Here is a 19,631-nt window from a genome sequence, read left to right as displayed (position 1 = left end):
TTTGTATGAGAATTCTGATTCTGAGTTCTACTGACTCTAGCACAAAAAGGAAACCAATAAAGATTAGAAAAAGCTAAGTTACTAAGTTTAATTGGTGTTTGGAATTAAGAAATCATCATTCGCAGAATTACTAGGGACTGTTATCAATATATTTGATTTTAAAGTTGTAAAACACTCATTTACTTAACTAGTGTTTGAAAATAAAAGAAAAGCCCAAAGTGAGTTATTTAATGGTTTATCACTTAATCACATTCAAGCATTAAGAAATCACCACAAGGATAAAACATGCTAAATTTTTTTTTAGGTATCGAAATTTTGATCAGCCTCATCGATTCTATGTAGCTGACGTATACACTGATCTTACTCCACTCAGTAAATTCCCTTCCCCTGAATATGAAACTTTTGCTGAATATTATAAAACAAAATATAATCTTGATCTGACCAATCTCAACCAGCCACTGCTGGATGTGGACCACACATCTTCAAGGTAAACAACAATCATATTTCTGTATGATACCTGAAGTATGACAATAAAATGTTATTTTTTTCTTCTGTGTGATAAAGTTGAAGGTTTGTGCTTTCCAAAATGCTGTTTTTTCTTGAGTGATACTTTGCATATGTTATACAACTGTAACTTGAGTCTGTTCATTTTATTCTTTCTTTTTTTTTAGAGGTAGCTTTGCTTCACTTCATAATGCTTTACAGGCGAATTCTATGAACAAGTCATCACTTCAGAAAGTTTAAGCTAATAAGTTTTATTCATTATGTACTTATATTAAACTATTTTCACATGTATTTTAGACTTAATCTTTTGACTCCTCGCCATTTAAATCAGAAGGGGAAAGCACTTCCACTAAGCAGTGCTGAGAAGAGGAAAGCAAAATGGGAAAGTCTGCAGAATAAGCAGGTAAAATACAAGTATTAATTGAAGTTGCCTCTGCATTAACAGTAACCTGGAGACTACCCCTAGAAATAAAATTATATTCTTCCCATCTCAGATACTGGTTCCTGAGCTATGTGCTATACATCCTATTCCAGCATCTTTGTGGAGAAAAGCAGTTTGCCTCCCCAGCATACTTTATCGCCTGCACTGCCTTTTGACAGCAGAGGAACTAAGAGCTCAAACAGCCACTGATGCTGGTGTAGGGGTTAAATCACTACCTGCAGATTTCAGGTACATATTTTTTCAATATGTTTAAAATCTGACTTCATTGAAAACAAGGGAAAAACTTACTGTTGTTGTGAGAATTTGAGATTGATAGTCTCTGTTTAACTCATGTTAAACAAAGTTTTCAGTGAAATTTAATAAGATTTGATTGAAAATAGTGACCACAGCATCTAAATTCACTTTTTTTCAGAAAAATATTACTTTTTTTTTTTTTAACAACTATGTGCATGTAGTTATCTATCATATTTTTTTCTTCTTAACAAAGCCAGCATGTTCTCTTCGCAGATATCCTAACCTGGACTTCGGATGGAAAAAATCTATTGACAGCAAATCTTTCATCTCCATACCTAGCTCCTCTTTGGTAGAGAATGAAAATTACTGTAAGCACAGCACAATTGTAGTCCCTGAAAATGCTGCACATCAAGGTGCTAGTAGAACCTCTTCTGCAGAAAAACATGACCAAATGTCTGTGAGTTACAGAACACTGCTTGATGAGTCACCCAGTAAACTCCAAATTGATGTCTCAGCAGAACTTGCAGCAATTAATGGTGTTTCTTATAATAAAAATCTTGCCAATGGCAATTGTGATTTAGTTAACAGAGACTTTTGCCAAGGAAATCAGCTGAATTACTGCAGGCAGGAAATACCTGTACAACCAACTACCTCATATCCCATTCAGAATTTATACAGCAGTGAGAACCAGCCCAAGCCCAGCAATGAATGTACTCTACTGAGTAATAAATACCTTGATGGAAATGCTAACAGATCTACCTCAGATGGATGCCCCAAAATGACAGTGACCACCAGTACTTCAACAGCTCTTAATCTTTCAAAAGACAAAATGGATTCTGAAAAGAACACTTCCAGTGGGTACTCCTCAAAAACTCTCGGTCCCAATCCTGGTCTCATTCTTCAGGCTTTGACTCTTTCAAATGCTAGTGATGGATTTAATCTGGAGCGGCTAGAAATGCTTGGTGATTCATTTTTAAAGCATGCCATCACTACGTACTTGTTTTGCACTTATCCTGATGCACACGAGGGACGGCTGTCGTACATGAGAAGTAAAAAAGTAAGTAGTAACAATCCAATGCTATCAGATATCATATTACATATTATATAAATATGAATTACATATATTGTATGTATATGTAATTACATATGTTGTATTGCATAAGTGTGTGTGTATATATATTTTCATATATATGCATATATATATATATAAAAATACAAGATGAGGAGATTGATGCTACTATAGCTGTAATTGAAATTGTTTTTTTACAGTTCGTTTCTAAATCTAAAGCAGCTGATGACTGTCCCTAAGAAAGGATGGGGTTAAATTGAACTGAAAGTTCTGGGTTAGTGAGAACATATTTGGTGGACCAAACATTTGAGTTGCTTAGAGTAGAAACTCTTAATGGGATCACTTGATTCAAGAGTTAGCAGCACAGAGCATTAGACTGTAGCTTTACTGGCCTTTTATTTGTTTCCACAATGAGTTGCCTTCCACAAAAGCTTTTTGCATGATCTTACAGGAATACAAAAAATGAAACAAACAACAAATTGTATATAACTGTTAAATAAAAATTTATAAAAGTATTTTAATGTAAATGGTAGTGAGAAAAGTCTTCATTTCTGCTGTTACAGTTTCAGAATTCTAGAGTCATAATTGTTTTTTTTCATGTAACATAACTTAAATTTAATGTTGAGAATTTGATTGACTACTTCTAATAAAATGCATCACTGAGGATTAAATGACTGAGTAGTCTAGCCTTGGAAAATGAGGAAGGCTAAATAACTTGTTCAAATAAAAGATGCAGAGCTCTTGGAGTGGGTCCAGAGGAGGGCTACTAAACTGATCAGAGGGCTGGAGCACCTCTCCTATGAGGAGAGGTTGAGGGAACTGGGCTTGTTTAGCTTGAAGAAGGGAAGGCTCTGGGAAGACCTCATTGTGGCCTTCCACACTTGAAGCGAATGCATAAACAGGAGGGGGAACGACTGTTTACATGGGTTGATAGTGATAGGACAAGGGGGAATGGTTTTAAACTGAGACAGGGGAGATTTAGGTTAGATATTAGGAGGAAGTTTTTCACTTGGAGGGTGGTGACACACTGGAACAGGTTGCCCAAGGAGGTTGTGGATGCCCCATCCCTGGAGGCATTCAAGGCCAGGCTGGATGTGGCTCTGGGCAGCCTGATCTGCTGGTTGGTGACCCTGCACATAGCAGGGGGGTTGAAACTAGATGATCATTGTGGTCCTTTTCAACCCAGGCCATTCTGTGAATGCAATTGAATATTTGAGTTCAGATTTCAAGACTTGAAAAAGAAACATGGAAATTGTGTTTAGAATAAGAAATGAAGGTCAGAAGTTGGTAGTTCAAAAGTAAAAGAAACTCTTGATGTTTGTGTGTGTGTTTTTCTTTTCCTTTTAAAATATTTAAAAGCTTTCAAGTTTATCAAAATAACATCTGGATTATAACTTAAGATTTTTTATATGGAACTGTTTTAACATTTTCTATTGCTAAAGTTTAGGTCAATCTATCCATAATAGTAATCATTTTTCATTCCAAATCTAGCTTGAATGTTCATTGTTAATACTGGTAATTAATGACACTTGTCCAGGTTATATTTACTGTTATTCTAAAATTAGTAGTAATTTTACTTTGCAAAGAGAACTTAATCTAAGAGATTAAGCTGAAATTGTCACACCTAATATGTTTAACTTAAATAAATAAATCTCTGCTGTGCTGTGAATTGGCTGCACTATGTTAAGAAATCTGAACACCCTTTAGAGAACTAAAGGAAATGCACAATGGTACAAAATCTGACCTGACCTCATAAAATCGTTTTAGTCCTTCATATATTAACCTTTTCTTCAATAAATGCATGTCCAGAGATTTATCAAAGTATTTTTCCTGAAGGTCAGCAACTGTAACTTGTATCGCCTTGGAAAAAAGAAAGGACTGCCTAGTCGAATGGTGGTATCGATTTTTGATCCCCCTGTCAATTGGCTTCCTCCTGGTTACATAGTAAACCAGGACAAGAGCAACACTGATAAATGGGAGAAAGATGAAACGGTAAGAATTCATTTAACAATGTTGATGAATAATTATCTGCATCTGTCAGAATAGTTTAATGACTGTGATCTGTATCCTCTAACTCCTTCCTTCTCCTGTCCCTTACGTATTTTGTACATTTTGGAAAAAAAAAAAAAAAAATCCATATATTTTTTCATTTCTATCTAAAACTTAACCATAATTTAAGGAAAATGAGGAGCAAACTGATCCCGTATAGAGCCCAAACTAAGGAAATTTGTTGAACGCCATCCAATGTGTGCTAATAGAAAAGCAGGAAAGAAAAGCTTTTTTGCTTTAGTTAAGGTACTCTCCTGAGTTTACCTGGTCTGAAGTTTCTCCTGGAAATTTTAAACTGAATTATCATTATTGGTTTTGCTGTAACATTTGTATGCAGAAGAAATTTTGTCTGCTTTTTAATAAATGTTTTTACTTTTATAGAATATATGAGGTGTTGTTATTTTTCATAGTGCTTTGGAGAATGAAGTTTACAGCTGGCTTGAGAAAATACTGCTTGCTGTTAGCTAGAAAGCAAGGATGGCTGAGAATTACTCTTCATCCAAAATAAATTGCAGACATAGATACTTCTTAGTGCCTATCGCTAAAAACTTCATAATGGCAAATCTTAATGAAGAAGTAAATTATTTTCTGACTTAACTCATTTTATGTCAAGAGTAGAAGCGGATGTTTAGGAAACACCACTGATTACAGCAGCCAGTGATTTAATTTTTAGTTGCTTGAAAATAATTTGGAGGTTAGGGGGGAGTGGAGGGATTTATTTTTTTTTCCAGTTCGAAGACCACACTCGGATTGCAGAACCACCAGAGGGCATGTGAGAGGGCTGTTAGGTAGATGTACTGTGCAAATAAATATTTATTGCAGAATAAAACAACTTGATTATTGTGGTTCTGTATTGTTCCAAGATTTCATTTCAAAGAAACTTACTGTTTTACCTTTCTAAAAATAAAATAGTACAGTTGGGATAGGTAATAATCATTACTTTTAAAAAGCTCTCAGTTCTCCATAGCTTTTCAGTGGCCTCTTCCTCTTTCACTATTTATTTGTAAGTAAAATTATCAGTTTCAGACTGAAATAAAGAGGTTTTTTATGCCAAGTGGTGAATTAGATTTTCTGTTATCTTAGATTTAAATTTCATTGTTTATCTATGGATCTAGAAATCTCATTTCATTATGACAAATTATTGTTGAAACATCCTAGTCAAATGTTGGTATTACTTTGTTGTCTAGCATTAAGATCTTTCTTGTAGCAGAATGGTGTGTTATTTTATCAAATAGCTGATTTCCAAACAGCAAGAAAAAAAAAAAATGTAGTTTTATTTAGCTTGTGGCCATAACTTATTCAAAGTTAATTTTATGTTGTTTAAGAAAAAATTTTGTCTTCTGGAGTTAATTTTTTATTATTTTTGAAATGCTTTTAATAATGAAAAAACATAACTATCGGAATTATATCCTGACTCAATTAGCTACTGAGTATACTCATCACTTAATTTTTCATTTTCTATTTTTGTAATGTGAGAGGCAATATGCAGGCAGTGTAAGGGTACGTTGCTTAGCTGTTCTGTTTCTTCAAGTTATTTAACTTGTGAATGAAATGGCAGCAAAAATGCAGTTTATCATTTTTAAATATTTACAAGGACTGTCACTGAACTCTTAGAAAAAATGAGAAAAAATGAATGTTTCTGATTTTTATTTTAGTGGCAGGTGGGACAGGTGATGTTTGCTAGGAAAAAAAATCAGCTCAGTTCCAGGTGGTTAGAAAACTTATGCTGCTACAAGTTTCTAGAATATATACTTAATAAACTTTTGCAGTTTTCACTGAACAATTAAAGTTAGTGAAATCCCTGCTTTGGGCATGTGAAATGGGTAATTACAACAGCAGAATTTTTTTTGGTAAAATATAGCTGGGCTATGAATTTCTATAGCCATTCCCTCTCCCTTTCACCTTTCCTAGACCTGGCTAGGGCTGCCACATCATGTTGAGGAAGAAGGTTGTGATCCAGTTGGTCAGTGGATGGTTTCAAGGGCTTTCTGGTGCACCCTACAGCTGCACATCCACAGCTTTAAGAACTTGTACATTTGGCCCAAATAGAGGGGTCCCCAATTTTAGCATCTGGTTCACAGATTTGCAAGATTAGGTAGCTGAGACTACAGCACACCATACATAGATTAAGGTCAGATTTAGGCTGTTTCACTTGATTCAAAATGGTGTTGGCTTTCAAGACCCAATCCAGAAAAGCACTTTGAATCTGATCTTGCTCCGATCAAATTTGGTGGCAGAATTCCCATTGACATCAGTGATGCTGGGTTGAGCCTGTGAATAGTCCTTTCGATATAAGGACGGCTACTTATGCATTTAGTTAATATGTTAGAGTGCTTTCCTGGACTGGGGCCACAGCAAATTGTACAGCATTGTATCGCTTGGACGTATCTGTGTTCAATTTACAATTTATTTCAACGTACACCGATTTGTTCCATGTGAGGAGGGAAAAGATATGAGACATTGTTACTTTTATTGTTGTGGATATGTAATTATATATTAAAAATGGTGACAAATGTAACTTTTAATTAGACAAGGTTATGGGTATAGTCTGAAAAAAAAAAAAAAAAAAGCTATGTACCTATCTAAAGGATTGGATTAATACTGGTTCCCTTTGCATTATATCATTATCCTACATCATGATTTAATGTATAGGTCGCTGTTCAGTACCAGACAAAAATCTATGTTGCGTGACTGTGTCATTTATCTGCTTTTCCATTCTTAAACATTCTTTATTGAAATCTTGGTGATGCAAAACATTTGAGAAGCCGGAGAGGTTTCATGTGTGTTAAAATTACATGTTATTAATTTGTTTTTCTTCTGCTTCTAAGCAGATCACTTACTGAATCCCTAACATAGGCAATCAGGACAGTCTCCCAAACATGAATTTAATTCTTGCCAATCTGTATTAGATTCCTCTTTTGGTTTATAAGAATCATCTACACTGATTGACTAAACTTTTAATTAGTTTGCTGAGTAGGCTACAAGTTATTTGCAACTCAACTGTATTTGAGAGCATAAATAAATATATTTTGCTGCTTCACACAATTATGGAAGCGTTAAAGTCTAAGTGGTTATTTAGGTTTTTCAACATACAAATATGCACTTAGTGTTGTTTTTTTTTTGTAAATCAGTTTCATGTGCACTGAATAAACATAGCAGCATGTGTTCCTATGCAACACAGCATGTGTTGTATGTAAAATGTACAAAACCTTTATTACTTAAACTTTCGTAGTGTATTCTAAGATAATTATTATAGACTTGGAATGCAAGTGTTAATTGAGGTTGTGCTGTGTATCTGATTAGACAATATGCTATTAACTAAAAAAGTCAGGCTTATTAGCAGATACTACTCATATCCAATTCTTATGACAATTCTGGAATAAAATCATATTTTTCTCTTCAGTAGCATGTTGGTTTTTTTGTGTTCTTTCATAGACAAAGGAGAATTTGTTGGCTAATGGTAAACTTGACTATGATGATGATGATGAAGAGGATGAAGACCTGATGTGGAGATTGCCCAAGGAAGAAACAGACTTTGAAGATGATTTTTTGGAGTATGATCAAGAGCATATCAAATTTATAGATAGTATGTTAATGGGATCGGGGGCTTTTGTGAAGAAAATTTCTCTCTCTCACTTTTCAACCACTGATTCAAATTATGAATGGAAGGCACCCAAAAAGTCATCCCTGGGTAACGTTCCGTTTTCTTCAGATTTTGATGATTTTGACTATAGTTCTTGGGATGCTATGTGCTATCTGGATCCTAGCAAGGCTGTTGAAGAGGATGATTTTGTAGTTGGCTTCTGGAATCCATCAGAAGAAAACTGTGGTGTCGATGCAGGAAAACAGTCTATCTCATATGATTTGCATACAGAGCAGTGTATTGCTGACAAAAGCATTGCAGACTGTGTGGAAGCCCTGTTGGGCTGCTATCTAACCAGCTGTGGTGAAAGAGCTGCTCAGCTTTTCCTGTGTTCACTGGGGCTGAAGGTGCTCCCTGTAATTAAAAAGACTGATTGGGAAAGCACTCTGTGTGCGACCAGAGAGAACTGTAACAGTGAGCAGAAGAATCTTTCACCAAACTCTGTTTCTGCTTGTATAGTTAATTCAGAGCCTTCTCTTTATAAAGACCTGGAGTATGGTTGTTTGAAGATCCCACCAAGGTGTATGTTTGATCACCCAGATGCTGAAAAAACCCTGAATCACCTTATTTCTGGTTTTGAAAACTTTGAGAAGAAAATTAATTACAGTTTTAAGAACAAGGCGTATCTTCTTCAGGCATTTACTCATGCCTCATACCATTATAATACCATTACTGGTAAGTTGTCTTAAAGAAAAGTGTTTTGTTGTATTCCCATATGTAGTCTTTTTTTTTTTTTTTAAATCTGATGTACTATTTTAAGAAGTCAGTAGTCTTATAAAACAGTGTCTTGCCCTGATTTAGAAGGGAGATACTTGTTGAAGCCATATCTTAATGATTTTTCATAGTTTTTTAATTGATGAGGATGCATCTTTGAGACTCTATGGTTAATGCACATGACTAATGTTAGGTTTTCATTTAGCTGTGCTAAATTCACACGTAATTGCAGAAAATCTGAAAGTGCTGATCATGTTTTGCAAATATATTTAGCAATTTGTCACACAATTTAATCCCAAACATGTTATTCTTTGAGTGTATATCTAATACTAAAAGTAGATTATGCAACATTTACAGAGACTTCAGTTTTAAGTTGAGAATTTGAAGGCTTAAATTAAGTTCAGATATTTTATTGAGTAAATGTTTAATGGAAAAGTTTGAAGTAGTTTACTAAATCCAAATAATATTAATTTCAGGTCAATTGCTTACTTTTCCTGTATGTTATCTAACAGCAGATCAAATCTGTAATATTCTTCAATTACTTTTGCTTTGTCTGAATTTTTCTCCATAGTGAATTGTTCCTTAGTCCAAGAAATAAGAAATCCTTTCCTCCATTAAAGGAATAAGTCATTTTGAAAAGTTAGTACATTGAGAAATAGTTCTGATGAAATACTGAAATGTTCCTTTGCTTTTCTGTTTTTGGTAGCATTACCTATGTACATTCTTACTTTTGATAGAAATTTCACAAAGCACATAAAATGTAGATTATTCCTTTTTATATACTATCAAGGAGAAATGTTGAGGCATGGCAAGTAGTTGAAATTACTTTGCTTGTAGCAGAAACTTTTAATTCCCTTTTCATTACCATATAAGATAATTTAGAGTTGCTGTAACAGCTAAGTGTTTGGATTTTTCTTAAAGGGCATTAATTGAGATCTTAGTATCTTAGATACCAGGGTCAATCTTCCCACTAGCCATTTCACTGTCAAGTTACTTTTGTAGGAGTTTTGACTTCCTACTCTTCCCACCTGTTCCTGTCTGCTTTTCAAGATCGTTTCTGTGGTGGTGCTGGTTTTACTTATATTGTAAAAATAGATCTCCATAGCTCTCCTTTCCCATCTGCCTTGTCAGTTATCCAAACAACAAAGATATGCTGATGTCATTTCTCAGTATAAACAAATTCATTCTGAATGAGAATCTTAGTTCAATGCATTTCAAGAATTCTAAATGTATGGCAAGTTAGATTAAAAAAAAAAAAAAAGGAGAAGAAGAAAAAAAGCCTCATCATATGTCACCCTGCTTTTAATGAATTTACTTTTTTATTCATATTTGCAGCATTAGTTGTCATCCCTTTCAGATTTGTATACTTTCCTCAGCACAATCGGATGACTTTGAACATAAGCATTAATTGATTATATACAAGTGTTTTGCTAGCCTGACAAATTAACATTTGGCTCAATGTTATTTTTATAATTTACTTATTTTTATAATTTACTAGCAATCTTTTTAAGGACAAAGATGCCTGTTTTACAACATGCTTGCTCTTCCTTGAACATTGGTTACTTTGTGGAATTTACATGGCAGTATACCAAATCTCCTTTCCAGAAAGGCCTGGAAAGAATGTGTGTGTTAAACTTAATTGTGTTGTTGTACCTTCTTTTATTTCCAATGCTTTAAGATTGTTACCAGCGCTTAGAATTCCTGGGAGATGCAATTTTGGACTACCTCATAACCAAGCACCTTTATGAAGACCCACGGCAACACTCACCAGGAGTTCTTACTGACCTGCGATCTGCTCTAGTCAATAATACCATTTTTGCATCGCTAGCTGTAAAGTATGACTACCACAAGTACTTCAAAGCTGTCTCTCCTGAGCTGTTTCATGTTATTGATGACTTTGTGCAGTTTCAAATGGAAAAGAATGAAATGCAAGGAATGGATTCAGAGGTTAGTGATGGTAGAGAAAAAAAAAAAAACAAAATGTTTTAAGCATGATTTGTAGCATGTTAGATTTCTTATTATGATGCACATTTTTGTGATGTTTTAGTCTTAAGCACAAATAAGCAGGTGGCTCTCAGTAGTAAAGCATGCAATACGTAGAGCAAAATACAATATTCAGGAAGTGTACAGTGAGTAAAAACATCAAAAAAATAAACAGAGACCTGTTTTGCCTAGTTTTTTCAGTGACAGTTGATTTCTCTCAATATTCCACCTTTGTGTTGCTCGTAGTTTTTTTTTCCCTGTGTTGTTCTTAGTTTGCTTCTTTGATTGGAAGCCTACTGTATTGTAGACAGTAACGAAGAAGCATTAAGTCACACAGTGCTGACTCAAGATAGGATATCCACATGATACCAAAAACAGTACTAGCTTGGCAAAATACTGGGATTATTTAATGTAGCACACTGTAAGAAATGTTCACTGTTTTTTTTTCTGGATGACTTTTGCTGGAGCATGTGTCATTGCACTCTGCTCCAGAATGTTTGAAATGCTCCTGGAAGCTTTAGAGCTGCCAGACAAGGAAACATAGGCATCATTTAAATAAACCACTTGAAAAAGAGTTTAGCTGAAGACCTGCAAACTAATCATATCTGAGATATATAATGAATGTAAATGAAATATTTGAATTAAATATAAATACTTGAAGTAAATGTAAACGAACATTTACTGAAGAATGGACTAAACCTGTCTCATTTGATAAGCATCTCAGAAAACGTATGAGCACAAGGGCCTGCTGGGTGAAATTTTAACCAGGGTGCTGCAAGAGATAGACTTTCTTGTAATCCTTTTTAAAAAATAATATATAGATTTTCCTATTAGTTTGTCTTCTGAAAAACAATTACTAACTTCATAGAAAATATTCTGAGAATATTCTAGCTCTAAATAAACATGTTATCCTTGACTTAAGTAGTAATTTCTTCTTTTTGATAGACAATTTAAAGCTTAGGAATCAAAAGCCTTCAGTTACTTATGTGTTTACAGCCCTTGCATCTGGTAGAGAGTGAAATCCATGTGTTTTATGGGAAGGCTGAGAAAACTAAGAGAAGAATAAGAAAATTTTTATTGAAATTCAGATAATTGTTTCTCATCAGAAAGCCAAACTATTATCTACGTTTTTCACAACATGAGTAAAAAGATTAGAATCTCAAGATTCTAATCATAACAGTGATTTCTAGCTTTGTTCAGTTTTTGCTGGTGTGTAAAAAGATGGTCTAGAAACTTTGATCCAAGTTGCAACCAAATTGTGAGATAGCTGTTTCAAATAAAATTCTTGTTTCACTCTCCCTATGCCTGCTCCCTATCTTGGTCTGGCACTGAATTACTGAAACTCTTATTTCATCACAGTTAATGCACAGAGTCTTTGTTTCTGCAGTCCATGCCAGCTAGACTGGTTTCCATGTGTGTCTCCACATCATCTGCTTTGCTTTTTTAAATTCTCACTCCTGAAACATCTGTTGCTCCTTGCCTTATTGATCATAATTTCTCTCACCTTCTGTTATTTAAGTACTGTATAATTCTAAAGTGTTTTGGTTTGAACTTGAAATGAAATACACTCTTCAGAACACAGTTCATTATTTTTTTTTAATCATCATAATTCCACTTTGGAGGGTGTATGCATCAGGTTTGACTTATTGTTTGATTTATTTTAGGGAGAAATGTTTTAGAAGGGACTAGCTAGTGACTGTAGTGACTGCTAAGAGATCTGAATTGCATCTTACACCCTAAATAGGGGCTGCCTGCTGAGGAAAAGACAAATATATATTTCTCATTAGGACAGTAATAATCCAAAACATTTCTTTGTCTTACATTACTTTACTTGCACTAAAGTGAATGCAAATTATATATATTTGAAATATTTGTAATTAAGGAGTGGCTTAACTCAAGATCTGCAAGATAGACACCATAAGTTTAGTTTTAATGATAATTTAATTTAGACTTAAATTAGTGCAGTAGCAAAAAAACACTGCCTGCTATGTTTAAAAAATACCTAAGTGTACCTGTTAGCTCAGTCTAATGTTGATGGTTATCAGTTAATAGTGGTTTACTTTACTAATGCTTTTTTTATGCATGGTCTTCTGGGTGAATGAAGTAAGAAATGGTGCATCTGACTTTCATCCACAGACTTGACTTAGAGATTTTTAAAGTCTCCTTCTAGGAGGTCTTTAATGTATGAAGTCTTCCTTTGTTATGAGTAGCTTTCGACTATTGATTGATAGAACTGAGTCTGTTTCTTATTGGCAAAAACTGGCCCATGGTGAAATGCTACAGAATTATTACAGGAGGAATGCACAAAGCATTTTAAGTCCTCTAAGCAATGGTGTTTGGGGACTTTTTTTTTTTTCCCATTTGAAAAATGATATATCCAGCAACTTGGTTTCACTGGGGGATAAAAGAATAATTTCACTGCAGAAAGCTGTCAATGAAAAAAAGCATAAAGGAAGCAGCTCAGGATAGGATATAAGAGAACGTACATTTCTGAAGATCATTGTTTTATTTTAAAAGAAACAAATCTCTCTCTTTTCTCCTCCCTTTTCCTCTCTCTATCCCCCCACCTTTTTTTTTTTTTTAATTGCCAACAGCTCAGAAGATCTGAAGAAGATGAAGAAAAGGAGGAAGACATTGAAGTACCAAAGGCCATGGGGGATATATTTGAGTCCCTTGCTGGTGCCATTTATATGGATAGTGGAATGTCTTTGGAAATGGTTTGGCAAGTGTACTATCCAATGATGAGGCCATTAATAGGTATAGTCAGCTTTCTGAAAAAAAAGAAAATAATAATAAAGTGCCATCTGCTCTGAAGAGAACAAAGATCGATTTTTATTTTTCTTTTTTACTTTTTAATAGAAAAATTTTCTGCTAATGTGCCCCGTTCCCCAGTGCGAGAGCTGCTTGAGATGGAGCCGGAGACGGCCAAATTTAGGTAAGACAACGCTTCCTTTGGAACACACCATTCTAAAATGTTCTTAAGATGTACTTATGAACTACAGAGGATTTTTTAAAAGTCATGAGTGATTTTTAATTCCTTTTGCTCCAAAAAGTTAAGGTTATTTTTGTATTCGTTTTTGTATAATTTTCTGAAAAAAAGTAGTGATTTCTGTTTAACTTCACTGCTTTTACTGCTATAGAAAAGAATATCAATCTTGTATTTCACATTAACGTGACTAGACAGTAAGTAAGTAATTACTGTGTATATTTTTGCAGTCCTGCAGAAAGAACTTACGATGGAAAGGTCAGAGTAACTGTGGAAGTTGTAGGAAAGGGAAAGTTTAAAGGTGTTGGCAGAAGCTACAGGATTGCCAAATCTGCAGCTGCAAGAAGAGCACTACGAAGCCTCAAAGCAAATCAACCTCAGGTCCCAAACAGCTGAGACTCCTCTTAAAATAAATAAAATGGGGAAAAAACACATACAAATAAAGCAAATTTTTTAAAATGTTGATGTTGAGAGGAACAAATTGGAAGACAGAATTTAAAGTTTGTTTGATAACAGAATAGATAACAAAACATTTAACATGTATAAAATTTTGGAACTAATTGTAGTTATAGTTTTTTGCGCAAACACAATCTTGTCTTCTTTCCTCACTTCTGCTTTGTTTAATCACAAGAGTGCTTTAATGATGACATTTAGCAAGTGTTCAGAATAATTGTTGTCAGGTCTTTTTTGGTTTACTTTTATTGTCAGTACAGCTTTGCTTAGTGTTAGAAGGCCAGGGAGCTTATGCCTAATGCAGTTGCTAGATGTATATATAGTAATCTTGAAATTCTTCAATCTGTGCACTAGTGCCAGTCATAAAGCAGTTGATAAACTGTACTGGATGATTGGGTATAAGAAAGAATAAGTGTGCCAGTATTCTCGTTTGTTGTTTTTTTCTCCTACATGTCATCTTTTTACATTAAGATGGCATTCCCAATCATTATTGCACTTATTTGTTAGGGACAGATTTTAATTGAAATGGCTGGCATACTGGTAGAATGAGACTTCAATTTCCTTATGCCACATAGTCTCGCATTAAAAAAAAAAAAAAAGAAAAAAAAAAAAGGTTCTTGCCTTAAAAATAAATAAACCCTCATTAATAACCTTTAATTTCTGATCTTTTTTGGAACAAACTATTTTACATTCCCGTCATTTTATTATGCATTTTACAATGATACAGCTCTATATTTACAGTACAACTCATTACTATAGCTGTGAGTTATTACAGGATTATAATAGAAATTGTATTCATATATATGTAATTAGGTTATTTTTAACAATTCTGAGGAGGTGGTTAGTCTACAGATTTTTTTATACCATAAACAAAATATGGTCTTTGGCTAAAATTCCAGTTTTACACAAACCTGCAAGCTAGATAGTTCCAATACTGGAAACAGTAATGAATAATTGTACAGTGCAAGCTGTCATTCTAACAAAATAACTTTAGACATATCACACCTAAAATATGCTGCAGATTTTATAGTCAATTGGTTACGTATTTAACAAACAGAGCACCTTTACACTTAGAAATATTTCCACGTAAATTTCTTACTGTACTTTTCAGAGTTGCATGCATATTTCACCTACCAAAGCTGTGCTGTTAAATAACATGAAAGTTGATGTTTGAGATAACTGCCGTACTTTTGATACATCTGTGATTTAGGTCCTTAATTTAGAGAAACTAGCTCATTGATGTTTTGATCTACTGGGGGAGGGGGGAAAATCATACATTTATTTTTTAGGCTTTGCCTATACTTCTTTAATTAGATTTATGTAGGCACTCTTCACTTAAATACCTCAGTTCTTTTTTTCTTTTCTTTTTTTCTTCTTTTTTTGCATGCATTGTTTTTTCTGTTTTGGTGCTATGTTTATATATTATGCTTGAAAATTTAATTTTTGCACTGTAACTATAATACCTCTTAATTTACCTTTTTAAAAAGCTGTGGGTCTCGTATTCCCACCAATATCAGTAGAGGTTTGCTGCAATTTTGCCCTGTTAATTATGCTTGAAGTTTGAGAAAGCAGAGCAAGGTGTTTTAACATTTTCCAGCACAATAGTTTGAACTTGATGCTGTGTCTTATGTATTAAATTACAGATAAATACTGTATTTCCTGCTTTTAAACCCTATTCCTTTCCTCACAAAATGCACACTAAAACAAAACAAAAGCTGTCAGCTCTTGCTTTCTTAACAACAAAAGAAAAAAGCCTTAGTGGCAAGGGGTAGGCATTAAGCTTTTCTGAAATACAGTTTTCAAAAGTTCATGTATTTTCTATCTCAGTCATTTTTTTTTTTAAATTCTGCAAGAAGGACTATTCTTATATTTGAAAAGAACATTGTTATAGTAGGCAGAATGAGAATTAAAATAGTAGCTTGCAAAACAGTTCTTGCATTTCTTTGTTACTTCAGTAATGAAAATGTAACATGAAATTATAAGACCCGCAAGTCTTGGTGTATATAAAAAAAAAAAATGTAAATGAGATGGAAAAGTCTAAATTTTCAAAGGTAAATTGCTTTGAGGTAGCCTTTTTATAGAAGAAAATGGATTACCAATTTAAGTTATAGCTCTTCCTTTAGGCTAGGAGTAAATTTTCATAGAGAAAATACATGATCATGAAAGTTGGCAATTCTGCATTTCTCACCAGACATCAATCATCAGATTGATCAGACCATCTGTGAAGTGTTAAGTAGTTTTAACTGCGTTGCAAAAGAATTAAGGTTAGTCTTTGAATGCTTATGATTTCTTACTGATTGTTTCAAGGTTATAGATTCTCAGGGGTTTCAGGTGATTGTTAGCAGTAATGTGGTACAGAGTGTCTTTGCAAACAAACTGAACCAAGTATGCTCTGTATTTCAGAACAGTTTAATGATCACTTTGTTACTATACAAAGCCTATGAATTGGAAATCTGAAATGTGTAGTGGCTGACTATAAAGTAGTTTCTGCTGCTGATGCGTTTTTAAATGAGTTTTAAATGCCGTAATGTTTTCCAGTGTGACCTCATTGAAATATTTTATATCCTTTGAGATAGAAAAATCATAGTAGTTTCCATGTTATACATCTGTGTGTTTTACCCTTCAGTTGATATGATTTTGATATTGGACAGTATATGCTATTAAAGACCTAAATCTGATCATTTGAAGGTTGGGATAGAGATCACTTGACATGCTGTAAGCACAAGTGTACGCAGACTGTTGCAACCCATCTTCAAAAGCAACCACACGGCCACACAGGCTCATCTTAAAAATAGTGTGGGGGTTAGTTGGCATGAACCTTGTTTTTTTGTTTTGTTTTGTTTTTTTTTTATCTAAGTCCTGTTATACTGTACTTTAAACAGTCCTCCTAACTATGCTGCGTTTTTATTTTTATGGCTTTTTTTTTGCGCTGTTCTGTTCATGTAGCACAAATAAGCATTGCACTTGGTACCATGCTTTACCTCATTTCAAGGAAAAAATGCTTAACAGAGAGGAAAAATGTGGTTTGGCCTTGCTGCTGTTCTGATTTACTGAATTTGAAAAAGATAATTATATGCCTGCAATGTGTCATTTACTTGCACAACTTAAATAGGTCATTTGCAATGTCTGTGGCATTTTTACTGTATGTGGATAAATACGACAAAGGGGTGTGACAACTCTTGGTTGTATTTTAAAGCTATTGTTTTTTTTTTTACATCATTTTACTGTTATGTGAAGTAATTAAAATTAGAATGACCTCTGACACTCCAGTAATTATCTCTGAACAAACCAACATATTATGCATATAGCGTAGTTTCTGCAAGAAGACAGTCCTTAGAATTTGGTCAACCTCAACTAAATCTCTGCTCTGTCTGAATATTGAGTGTCCAGTAGCAACTTCTGAGTGTTTGTTCAGCTTGATGCTGCTAAAGTCCGTACAGAAAAAGCCTCTTAATTTTTAGTCTCATTATAGAATGTGTTGTGACTGCAGAGTACAGAACTTAGGGAAGAATTCAGACTGGTTGCAGTGCTGGGGAGAAATACAGTGTTGGCCCAGGGATGATGTACGATATATATATATATATATATAGCAGAGTTTGGATTCTTCTCCTTGTAAGTAAATACAGAACTATAAACTGGAAAATGGGGGGGGTTATGTTACTGCATATGAGATAACTATGCTACATGCATTTATCTGTATAGAAAATGAAATCTTTGTATCCCAGTCACAGCAGCATCCATAATCTGAAAGTGACAAATAGTGTTGAGATCTGCTGTGATGCTACACTTGCTTCTGTCTGACAGTATTCTGGGTTTATATGCTTTAGGTGGGATTCTCTGCAAAAACATTCTTTTGAAAATCTCTGTATTTTTTTATATGAGTGAATTGAAAAGGATTTTGATTTTTGGTACTTAATTACTGACATTGATCCTTTTCCAAATGCTCTGATTTTCAAGAAGCTGATTTCTTTACCTTCCTACTAGGTTTAAAACTAAAAACACTACAGTTTGTGACCATGAAATGTAATCTAAATATCAACTGTAACTCAATCTGAATTATGTTAGCAAATATCTAGAGGTCATTGTAGTATACTCCACTAGCAGTTAAAATTCACTTTTATCAAAGCTAACTACATTTCTTAAAAATAAATTTTATCCAATAAACTCCTTGGGTTTTTTCCCTCTTTTATTTGAATGGCAACCACAGACTACTTTAATTGCTTTGTAGATGCACTCAGAATATACTGCAGCAGCAAGTTAGAGAGAAAAATGTTTGTGGACAATAATTGGGAATTGCAGGCGTTTTTATTGTAAATAGTTTGACTGAAAAGATGGTTAAAATCAAGTAGAATGAATAACAAATATAATTTGATGGACAATAAAATATTTACCATCACATGCTGCAGCTGTCTTTAAGGGACATAAAATGTAATTCATTCATACTGTAATCTTGCTGCAGAAATTTGCAATCTGCACCTTATGGATCACAATTACCTTTAATAGTTTTTTGTAATAATTGTAGCTGAGTATATCTCCAATAAAGTTATGGTCTGTTCACCTTGTATTGTCTTCTCTTTTTGTTTTTAGTTCCTGTGAATCTTTTCATAAATCTTCTAGAGTTAACAAAAACTTTTTTCTTGTCTCGATCTAAAATTTAAAAAAAAAACATTATTTCTTGACCTTGTTTAAATACAAGTCTGTCATCTTCCTCTGATGAATGAACTGTCTTCATATCTATGTGAAGACCCTCAAGAGATGCTCAGGTTAAAAATGATGTTGTATGTTCTACAGTTTGATCTCTGTGTTGATGACTATATCTGCAAAACTGCTGCTGGAGCTAGGAGACCCCAAAGTATAGGGGTTCAGAAACACAAGCTTGCACAATTCAGCATGTTTTGAGAGTGAAGTGTTCATTTGTGCTAATAGTCTCAAAATTAATTAAAATTGTTTAAATTGTTTTCTTGCGTTCCTTTAAGTATTCCACTTATCCTGTATATTGAAAACATTTGGAATATTCTGACAGGTGCACCAGTGTTGTTTGGCAGTGGGTAACCTTTTGCTCAGTTGTAATGAAGCAAGCAGTTCTCAGCTGAGGATCCTAAGGAACCCTGTGGACTTCTTAGGGCTTTCCAGCTATTTTCCCATCCCCCAGCATTGATAGGTAAGGCCCTTCAAGTTCCAGTATGTAGTTTATGTAAGCCCTCACCTCTAAGTGCTAGTAACTGGGTTGAATTGCAAAACTTTCCCAAGGTATCTGACAGAAAAATGGCCCTTATTTTTTATTTCTTTTTTTTTTTTAATGCTGATGGCATTATCTTCCTGTTCATTGTGGGAGAGGAAGACTGGAGGGGCCATCTACAGTCGTCTCAATGAAAGTGATCCATTACATGCAGAATGACTGTGATGACTGGTGCCAAGGGTGATGCTCATCATAGAAGTACCAAGGCTGGAAAAGAGCTTCAAGAGCATCCAGTCTCCCATCCACCTACCATCAGTATTTCCGCACTAAACCATGTCCCTAAGTAACATCTAAACATTTTTTGAACACATCTAG

The 19,631-nt window shown here is 34.2% G+C and overlaps 1 protein-coding gene across 3 annotated transcripts in view; it reads left to right on the top strand.

Annotated features, from left to right (window-relative positions):
• DICER1 (dicer 1, ribonuclease III) overlaps window positions 1-18,639 on the top strand; it is a 64,785-nt gene extending 46,146 nt beyond the window's left edge. For all 3 annotated transcript variants that reach the window (XM_031593045.2, XM_031593044.2, XM_031593043.2), the window contains exons 20-29: window positions 305-487; window positions 802-907; window positions 999-1,174; window positions 1,454-2,237; window positions 4,086-4,241; window positions 7,734-8,616; window positions 10,334-10,602; window positions 13,233-13,395; window positions 13,498-13,573; window positions 13,855-18,639. In XM_031593045.2, coding sequence (XP_031448905.2) covers window positions 305-487; window positions 802-907; window positions 999-1,174; window positions 1,454-2,237; window positions 4,086-4,241; window positions 7,734-8,616; window positions 10,334-10,602; window positions 13,233-13,395; window positions 13,498-13,573; window positions 13,855-14,020 — 2,962 coding nt within the window. In that variant the 3' untranslated portion in view covers window positions 14,021-18,639. The remainder of the gene's footprint in view (window positions 1-304; window positions 488-801; window positions 908-998; window positions 1,175-1,453; window positions 2,238-4,085; window positions 4,242-7,733; window positions 8,617-10,333; window positions 10,603-13,232; window positions 13,396-13,497; window positions 13,574-13,854) is intronic.
• Window positions 18,640-19,631: the final 992 nt, after the last annotated feature.

Source organism: Phasianus colchicus, chromosome 5 (genome assembly GCF_987193195.1).
Source record: "Phasianus colchicus chromosome 5, bPhaCol1.hap1.1, whole genome shotgun sequence".
In the NCBI taxonomy this organism is placed as follows: domain Eukaryota; kingdom Metazoa; phylum Chordata; class Aves; order Galliformes; family Phasianidae; genus Phasianus; species Phasianus colchicus.
Note: the sequence above shows the minus strand (reverse complement) of the source record. Positions and strands in the feature narration are given on the sequence as shown.